General features: G+C 33.0%; 1 protein-coding gene across 2 annotated transcripts; it reads right to left on the reverse strand.

The window, feature by feature from the left end:
• Positions 1–2,637: 2,637 nt before the first annotated feature.
• On the reverse strand, positions 2,638–10,067 carry LOC112003133 (sm-like protein LSM7). Of its 2 annotated transcripts, XM_024035309.2 has the most exons (6): positions 9,974–10,067; positions 9,804–9,895; positions 9,609–9,693; positions 8,972–9,043; positions 4,004–4,056; positions 2,638–2,898 (listed from the first exon to the last, which is right to left on the reverse strand). In XM_024035309.2, exons 2-6 carry the CDS (start codon positions 9,804–9,806, stop codon positions 2,809–2,811), a joined length of 303 nt encoding a protein of 100 aa, XP_023891077.1. In that variant the 5' UTR covers positions 9,807–9,895; positions 9,974–10,067; the 3' UTR covers positions 2,638–2,808. The 2 variants fall into 2 exon arrangements, with proteins under 2 accessions (XP_023891077.1, XP_065636519.1); XM_065780447.1 differs by lacking the exon at positions 9,974–10,067 and having other exon boundaries at positions 9,804–9,964.
• Positions 10,068–10,723: the final 656 nt, after the last annotated feature.

Consider the following 10,723-nt stretch of genomic DNA (forward strand, 5'->3'; position numbering starts at 1 on the left):
TGATTTTGTGTGGTTTGATCAATTTTCATATATATTAAATATATATTACAAATATATACTATATATATTTAATATATGCTAAATATCTATTAAATATATATTAATAAGTGTGGTGCGGGGCATTATTTGTGGTTTTTTGAAACCTTAAAATAACGTGGTTCAGTTTTAACATATTATGTATATTTAATCGGTCTGAAACACATAGCTCATATAATAAATATTAATATAATTTATGCTTTACATACTGTCATGTTAGGTGTAACTTTGCTTACTTACTTGCCAATTAGTCAATCACTACACCTTTTTAATTTTTGCAAGTTAAAAGAAATGGTAATTTAGCACACAAAAAAGTCACACATTTGATTTATGCTTTATTTACTATCATGTTAAATTTCATAATAAAATCTCACAATATTTTCATAACACCTTTGTTTTTAGTTGTGGTAGATCTTACTATAATTTTTTTTCTTTTTTCATTTTGACTTATTGTGATTTTTTATAGAAACAAATTAACGGCTAAACCTACACACACGTGTTGATGTCTCAATGAGAGGGGAGCTGGATAATTTATGTTCTCTTCTTCATGACTTCATAAGCAATGCCAAGTCATTACTATTTCCTACTTACGAAAAATGGTGCAGTGGCTCTCACTCAAATTATCATCATCAGCTTTGTCTATTGCACTACCACCACCATTTGATTTCCATTTTTGGTTTCTTCCATATTCTTAAACAGCGTTTAATTCACGAAATGTTACATTGCATCACAATCTTAGATTCTTAGGATCTCATTACAAGAATATATTATTATGATGTTTGGTTCATTAATGGAATTCCCATCACATTTCAATAACTAAATTTTACCCATCAAAAAAAAAAAAAAATCAAAATTTTAATTTCAATTTTTACAATAAAAGTCCAAAAATATCAATAAAAGTACAAAAGGGCCTTATTTAGTTGTGGTAGATCTTACTCTAATTTCAATTTTTTTTCTCCTTTTCATTTTGACTTATAGTGAGTTGATCTCTCAACTTGTTGTGAAAATATTATGCGATTTTATTGTATTTGTAAAAAAAACTCTATACTATATTATATGCAAAGGAGTATCAATGTTTTTCTCTTTAGAGTTGTAATTTTTGTTATCATCATCATCATATATCGGACAATTTCATTAAAGATGGAATTGTAGTAGGAGAATCAAAGTATAAGTTCGAATAATTTATGGAGGTTTTATAATTTTTGCTCAGATAAACAATTAGATAAGATAAAGGAGATTCGAATTCGATGCCATATTTGATTTGGAGGTTATCAAGTAAAATGAATAAATAAATAAAAAAAGTAAAAGCAGTCCACAAAAGAGATTGTCTTTCCAAAAATATTTTTAAAATGAAAATCTAGGAACATAATAACATGGGTGACATTAACATTAGAGGATTTCTCTTTCTTCAATTGGTTTCCTAAAAAATAAAATCCCGTGGGTGAGAGATTTTTCATTTTAGTTATTCCCAAAAGATTATTAAAGACGTGGACCCCAACGAGATTTGTCATGATATTCTGGGTCTGCGTTTATATGCTGCTTTTGAAGTTAGAATTTTATATTTTGAAGCTCTTTTTTAAGTTACAAATTGAACCATTGCCAAATAATTGCTCTTATGCTTGCTTTGGACATTTTTGTTCATGTATGGTCCATGAAGAGAATGGGATCAACTTATATTTGTCCATGAAAATTCCAAGTATCCTTTTTTTTGGGTCTTTTTAGCTTGTTACAGGAAGGTCCCCAGGTACAAACCTTGGTCTAATACTCTGATATAATTGAAGGAAAAAGGAGTTGAGCATAATAACGCATTTTCTTTCTTATGAGGTTAAAAAATTTTATTTTGTAAAAATCAAATTTTCTTCTGCCTCAAACCCAACATTTTCCCACAGTTTTCTTTTTTCTTATTCTTATTCTTATTATTATTACTATTATATAGATTTAGAATTTTTTGTAAAATTAAAGTAAATGGTTAACAATAACAAGGAGAATAGAAAATATAGGTGAAATAGTAGAATGAACTTATGAATCAAGTGGTCATCCATAACTTAAATGATATTATGAATGCAATTGTGTTTCTGTTTGAAACTAATATCTCTGTTTATTTCGATGAATAGTTTTTTGCTTTTTTCTGTGCTTGGTAGCATTAAAAAAAATGTGTTAAAAGAAAACAATTTTTGGTCAACGGAAAATCTTATTAAAAATATAAATTATTTTCCACTAAAATTTTTAAAAAAACAACTCTATCTAATGTGATGCTAAATAAAGAAAGTTTTAAGAGGCAATATGAAAACTATGAAAAAGAGTTCTATCTCATTTTTAGGGACTTCAACAAACATAGCAAAATGAAAGAGTTTTTCAAAAATTACTACGTAAACATTGAAAAATAACATAGTTTCTTTTAAATTACTTTTTAAAAATTGAGTAATTTTTTTTAGAAAATATTAATGTTAAAACAAATCGAGCTGTATAAGCAGAGGAAAACTTAGAGGCAAAGACTAAGCATTTTACTGGCTATCACCTACAGAACTAAAGGCCAAAAATTAAAAGCTTATTGCGGCCTTTAGAGTTGACTGCAGCTTTTAGAGACTATGCCCAAGTCAATAATTTAATGCAGAATTTACTCCTTTTTTCTTCTTTTTTTTGGTAATTCACTAAAAAATGAACCCACAAATTCCATAGTTGCAAGTTGTTTGTCAAACATAATTTCTTGATGACTACTAGTCCAACTTGTAGAGCAAGTTAGGCCTACAGATTGAGGAAGATAATATGCCTTTAGGCCCCATCTGGCTGGATAAAAGGGTTGGCAATCTCATCTGTGCCGTCTGTTGGGGACACAAGCATTACAGCGGTTCCCCTGCAAACCTGCAACACAATAAATCACCATCAAAATTTGTTTACCTCCAACAAGAAAACAAAGTTGAAAGAGTAAGAATCATTGAAGATTGTTTAAAGTTCTTTTTTTTGTTTGGTTTGATAAGTAAATAAGAAACTTTATTGAACAAGAAAAGTCACTTACAGTACACTAAAGATTTTGCTAGTGTATCTTTCTTTCTCAATATATATTCAGGGAAATAATGGCTGAAATTATTTCCTTTCTCCACCTTTGATATGTTTAAATTCAATGCTCCAACATTGTAATAGATGCCCATTTTTTCTTACATTTGAGTAACCAGTCACTGAATCCAGCCTTTTATTTTTCATTATATAAAGCAGTATTGAATAAAGAGCTGCTACAGTGAACCTTTCTCTTTCTTAATGACTCAGAATCCATATCATTGTTACCAACATTTTCTTTTTGGTAAAAGCGAATTGAGAAGCTAGTAATATTGACAACAATAGGCCAGTGATCAAATAATTCACGAGAACACACAAGAATCTTGGAAAATATTGAAGTACATTATTAAAACAGGTCCTACAGAATGATACCACTTTAAAGAGATCCACAACAATACAAAGATGTCTTGTCTTGCACCAAGTCATGCCATTGGCAGCCTATTATTACATTGTTGAGAATTGTGCCGAAAACTAAGTAACTTGCCGTCAGTAGGCTTTCACAAGAAAGGTGGCTTCAAGCAGTATTAGAAAAAAAAAATCATTGAGCATCATGTTTGGATCCTATAATTCACGCTCTATGATGACATCTTTTTTGCGACTACCTTACAGTAAAAAATTTGACCATGACAGTGATGAGCTTGATCTAATGGTTCTTTTGGGCAGTTAAAATCTCAGTGTCATTTTACCAATTCAAACTTGTGAGAATAAAGTAAAAGGGCAAGTATTTTTCATATTAAATGGTCTAGCAAATTCAAAAGACAATGATTTTCATCATAAATAAGTTAGAAAGCATGCCAATATGTCTTGTAACAGCAATATTTAAGATCCAACCTTTGGGTTACATGCTGACATTCTAGATGTTTATATTCATGAACAATTAAATTAAATGCGTATATACTGGAAGAGAACATACTATTAGGCCCAGGCGCCTGGTCTGATCAGTAGTCTTCAGTGGATCATCAGGATCTGCAGAACACAGGCAAATATTCCAAGTTAATTTGTCTAGAAATTTCAAGAAGTTGTATAAATACAGTATCACTACCAAGTTTCCTGGAAAAAGATAAGGAAAATATATAAAGGTGATAGAAATCTGAATCCAAGAAAACAATACTACATGCAACAAAAGAAGCCCAGAAATGGATTCAAGAAAATACACATCCAATGTGGGTAGCCTTTCAGGCTTATTAGCCCTCTTATTGACTACTTGACATTGCTTACCATCTAACACTGTTCAAATTAGAACAGATTGTTATCATTTTTCAACAGGTGCAGGTTAGCACAAACCTACCGGAGGATACTAGCTAAAGGTGGGTGCCTACATGCATAGGAACTAAGTAATGATAACTATCACAATCCTTTGCTATATTAAAATTTCTTCATATAGCTGCAATTAACTGGCACATAGGCCTTATAGAGGCTGTTATCTAGGAGAACCTACAAATATTGTTAAAATTCCGAATCATTCAAGTGTCAGATACATGTGAGTTTTACATCTTCTAATAAAGATAACCATCAAACTGTTTAAATGCAACTTTACTTTTTAGAAGATAACAATTTGAAAGCATGTCACTTAGCATGTTGCGACTTGAATTATCTAATCGTTTGGGGCCAAATTGATCTAATGAAAGCAAGGCCAAAAACTCAATCTCCCTATTTATTTAATGGTAGCCCATCTGAACCACAAGGCATTGACATTTAAAATAGTTAAGCTTGAGTGCCCAAATACCCAAAAAAGATAGGATAGAACATGAAGTCTCACCATGGTGCTTTTACTCCATGTGGTGTCTCAACACTTGAATCAATGGGATTTGTGAAATGTCACAATTAAGCAAAGAAGCTCCTGTCTTTTAATTGGCTTCCACTACCTGTTAGCCTTCTAAATAAAAACTACAGAACACTAAAGGATAGGCCAAAGATCATGTTCCTTTGTGTTGATTGGCACACTGTAGCCTTTTTTTCCCCGTTCAGTATGCCCTACATATAAATAGGACAATCCATGATGGGGAAGTGCTGCACTAACATTGATAGGGCATCATCTATTTTTTGCATGCTTTAGCTTTTCCAATATTATCTAGAAGAGGAAATTACATTGAAAACTAAACATGATGCTTCTTTTCTTTTCCCTTTTTAAAAAAGACTTACCTTAAAGGAGAGGAGAATAGTTGAGAACCACTTTTCTTTTCTTTTCTTTTCTTTTTTAAAAAAGGCTTACTTTTTTGGTTTTTATGCATTTAATGTTATCCACCCCTCAGTCAAATATAAGCAAAAGAATTAAACCCATGGCTCCAGTAATTCTTGCAAACCTTTGTCTGACCAAAATATGTAAAAAAAGGGTGACACCCCATCCATCCCGACAGATTGTGTCCTATCATGGTTTATCCTTATAAAAAAAACTTTAATTTTTTTTTTTCATTAGGAAATTACATATGAACTCAGCAGGCCTTGAACTCATGACCTCACTCTCCACCTTACTCTTACAAGGGAAAGAGGTGTCATTTCAGGAAACAGTGAACTTTCCTTTAAGAACTCTGCCAGCCACTTAAACTCTTATGGTGTGTACCTGAACTTCACTCTCCACTTTTTTATCACCTATCACTGTTCTAGTTGACTCTACAATTCACTCATGAATAAACCCATTAAGAAGTAAGTGCTGAAATAATCTCCATATGACAATAGCCCACATAACAAATGGCCATGTAACTCAACAGGGATTGTAGTTAAAGTGACCAAATTACCATAACAAATGGCTCATGTAAATCAACCAACGTGTATTACCATGTTTACTAAAAAATGTAGTTGGCAAAGAATCAGAAGAACAAACAGCAACAGAGAGAGCATACATACATAATAAGCTAATTAGTCTAATGCTATTTTGTTTCTATTAACTCATTTGGAAAGAAAAGGAACATGAAAGTTGCCAACTGTGATTCAACACAGTTTTCATTTCTGATGTGTTCTCTCAACAATCAGATACAGATTGTAACCACATATACTAATTTGAGCCCCATCTTGTGCACTTATCACATGAAGCTTAAATCTTAAAATTACATCAAAAATGTTTTGCTAGGTTTTTAAAATTTTCTTCTAAAAAAAAGGTTTTTACATTTAAGCGGGGGGAGGGGGATTTGAACCTAGATGTCTCCGTTGGAAACACTAGGCAATGCCATTGAGTTACAAGGCTCTTAGCTAGAAAAATGCTTACAATGGAATTCAGTTCCTTCTTACGCTGGAAAGAAGCCACCCACAAATTTGGCTGATGCTCCATCCAGCACAGGAAGGAACAGGTGGGAAAACGAATGCCACCAAGTCTCGAGCAAGTCCCAACATGTGCTCTGTGAAGTGCAACATGGTGGCAACATGGTGAACCAACATCCAATATGATGTTAGATCTTTATTTTTTCTTTTGTAATTCCTTCTCTTAGGGAGAGACAATTGGTATCTGAAACTTATGGACTCACATGGTGCACGATGGACCATTGATGTGACAACAATGATATTAAAGAATAGTTCCAGTATCATATCTGATGCAAGATTATTTAGAATTCAGTACCATATTAATAATCATCTTTTCTGCTTTATTTATAAGGATTTCAACAAATAAATAGGGCTCGGTAGAAGAGAGTTGTGGGAATAAAGTTTAGGATTTCCATAAGCTTAGGTGAATAAAAGAAGGATGATTTTTATTTATTTTTGAAGTAATGGATTTCGTTAAAACAACCCTAGTACACAGGATTTATTGATGCAGGATGGAAGCCTTGATGGGCTTTGATACCAATTTTGATGTAGGATCCTTAGGAATTTAGCTCTAAATTAGATTTCTTGATGAGATCTTAAAGGGTACTTGAATAAGGATTGATGTTTAAGGGTTAAGTAAAAAAAGATTGAATCTTGAATATATTGATGGCAATTTGGTGTTAAAACAGTGAATAAAACAAGAAATAATGAAAGGTAAATTCACTATGCAATCACAGTTAGGTAGGAGAAGTAAGTCACACCCTCAAAGCTCAAAATAAGCTGCTGGAATTTTATTAAAACAATCTCACTATGAATATTTTTTGATACCTCATTATGAATATTTTTGAGAATAATAAGCCTTTATGTAGGCTCTTGATAAATACTTTCTTAGAATGACTATTACTCTGAATAACCTATTTAGAATGACTAAGATTACTATTAACAAACAAAAAGGACTTAAGAACTTCTAAGCCAAATAGGAAAAGTACTCAAAAGATAGAATAAGACCCATGGGCCTTTGGTACGGACAAGGCTAGCCCAATCCAGATTTCTAGAAATTACCAAATTTCCATTATTTCTAGTAAAACTTAATTAAAACTGATCCAGCAGCAAATAAACAAAAACAGACAATAAAGTATGACTCAATTCAACTTTAGAAAGACTAAAAAAGGTACCAAGAGAGCCTCCATCATCCACAATATCCCGAATTAACTCTTGAGCACTAGAGCCAAATTTCCCTCACCTCTTATAAGTCTTTAAAGGAGGTTTCACTTACGTTCCCAATCATTTATACAAGAGGAAGCCCCAAAGAAAGAATAAAAGAAGGAATTGTCTAGAAAGGAAAAAAAAAAAAGGTTTCCATCAAAGCATGAGATGTAAACCATACTTGCATATTATATGTTGACATCATGGTTGGAATCAAAGGGTGTTCCCTTGAAACAAGGGGCAGTAATTAAGAGGTACATTATCTTGAACGGGTTTTACTCACATTAATAAAATCTATACGCCTAAACAAATATGGGTGAAATTAAATCATTTTATTTGATAAATGAACACAATCTCTTTTGTTAAACATTACATTATAAATAGAAAAGAAGCTACTAAGATAATCCACAAGGAGTTTCCTTATGCCTAACCTCAGAGCATGAGCTGAGAGTTCTAAAAGCCTTCAATAAATTTGTCATCAATTCAAGAGGTGTGAAAGTTTTCACTATGAAGCAACATGGTACTTTATGTAAATGACTAGCAAATGCAGGCATATCTCTACCCATGTTTCTCTTACCCACGGTAACCCACCCTACCTTTTGTTTTATTATTAAACACACACGCAAAGAAAGAAAGAAAGCCCTCGTGTGTGAAGTAAGGCACTTTGCCGCCTTCAGTAACATGTTATAACAACTGTGTTACTTACACTATACTCCACTTTCCACAACAATTTTAAACATAGAAAATGTACCCAAATAAAATTTGTGGCAAACTAAAAATCAAGTGTCATCCAAACAACCATCTGAGATAGGCTCATAGGCATGACTATGTTTTGGGATTTTGTTAATATTAGGGGACAAAGTGCCACAACTTGAAAGTTGAAACTTTGCGGTTCTTGCAGCAAAAGCAAATTCCAAAATAAAAAAGAATCTTTTAAGAGCACCATGATGTTCTTTCAGAGATAAATATTAAACATTGAAAATAAGTGTGCATAGAATAGTTTATGTAAGAAAAAATAAATATAAAACTGGCAACAATCAGCATGGAAACTGTGATGAGTTTAGCATCCTAAAGAATGATAATAATAGGATTACATGAAGAGTTAATATTCATAGGTGGATAAATGTCCAAAAAGATCAAAATAGAAACAATTACTGATAGTTTGAACTGATGCCTCAAAACCACACAGCAATTACTCTCACTCAAACACATACACACATGCACACACACATGAATGCACGCAGACACACAGTCATAAACAATTGCCAGTAACTCATGAAGTAATGATCTCTCAAAAATTCTATGGCTTCATCCAAAACAAGGTTTAGTAACTGATCAAATACAACCATAACTATTTAATTAGTTTCAACAGATGCATCAAAACCATACACATGTACAGAGGGACTCATAAGAAATTGTCAGAAATCCATGAAGTAACTACCTCTCAAAAACTCTACCGCTTCATCCAAAACAAGGTTTAGCAACTGATCATATCCTTTTAGAGTCCCCGTCACTGCAAGCCAAAACAAAATAAGTTATGTACTCATATTAGATCAGTAATGACAACATAATGGTTGTTTGATACAAATGATCCCCCTACAGAACTAGGAATCTAGGATTGATAAGGTCAATGATAGTCAACATGGTGGCTCTTTCCGCCTTCTAGTGTTCCTAGCATACCCAAATAACACAAGATTTACACAACCAACCATAGATGCAACTTCTGTAATTAAAATCACCCCTCTAGTTTCTTGCTCTCAGAAGCAAAATTTTTCTAAATATTGAAGTTCTCAAATCAATAAACATACTTTCATTTCCGTTATGAAACTAAGTCATTTGGGTAACTTTGCCATCAAACATTTTCACATTGAATGCCTATTGCAAACCACATCACCATAAACTCTTTTATTTGACATTCAGCATTAATTTATTTTATTCAGTTGCCCAAGCAATACGTGCCGCAGGTTCAAGTCTAGGAATCAGCCAAAGCTCATAGGCATATATGATATTCAGCTCTATACATATACCTATAAGGCTATAAGTTGCTCAAATTTGAAATTATAGTAGCAATTACCTACCTTGTCTACCACCAGTGAGCTTGACTTGGACACCTTTGTCCACAAACTTTGCCAGGTCCAAAACGGTTTCTTTCCTGCTTCCAGACTGAAACAAAGTGTACCCAATCAATTATATATACATACATTCATATATATATATATATACAATTCCAACAAATCTAAAACTGAAACGCACAAAATTGATGAAGGACTTACCATATCTTGATTGGGTTTTCTCAACTAACTCTACTCTTTCAGATTTCCCTGAGTCAGTCAGCAAACAGTAACAACAACTATTTTCTAGCAACCTTAACAAAAGAAAACACACCCAAGTGAATCAATAAACTATAACTAATTGGGTCATCTATAAAAGAAAATTATTATACCTTCAGGGAATGAAGATTTGTAAAGCAAAGAGTGCCCTAGATTGATAGAATCAATTTATCTGAAAATATATAAAACTGCGTGTCGCTCACCATATAGAGAATAAAAAAATTTAAACGACAAACCGTTTAATTATTTTTCCCTTTCTACCCCTCTCTTTATAAGACACGTAGACGACTTAGTACTTGGTAGCGACGTAGTTTGACGAAAAGAACCTTACATTAGGAACCACATGGGAGGACATTTTAGTACTTTCAACCAAAACCCCAGGGCTACTTAAATAAAACACAGCCCATTATTTCTGTGTGTGACGCCCTAGCTCATCTTTGGTAGCAGCAGCCGTAAGAGTCGAGCTTTCGGAGCAGAGAGAGAGAGAGAGAGAGAGAGTTGCAAGAATGGTGGACAAGGGCAGCAAAGGAAGAAAGGAAGAGGTTGTCACCAGAGAGTACACCATCAACCTCCACAAACGCCTTCATGGATGGTAACACAACCCTCTCTCTCTCTCTCTCTGTACGTGTATCTATCAATGTCTGTGTTTCTATATGTGTGTGTTACATCATTTTTATGCTTGTTAATGGGTTAGATCTGGTTTAACTAGGATTATATTTGGTGGGTCAAGGCTGTTTTTTTTTTTTTTTTAATCTTATTGATTCCTGCTTCTTGAGAGTTCTTTTTTCCCCTTTTCGTAGTAGAAAACGAGGTTGTTTCTTTTGCCTTAATTGGATTTATTTGGATTGCTAATAATTGGAATT

Source organism: Quercus suber, unplaced genomic scaffold (assembly GCF_002906115.3).
Source record: "Quercus suber isolate HL8 unplaced genomic scaffold, Cork oak 2.0 scaffold_236, whole genome shotgun sequence".
Lineage (NCBI taxonomy): Eukaryota > Viridiplantae > Streptophyta > Magnoliopsida > Fagales > Fagaceae > Quercus > Quercus suber.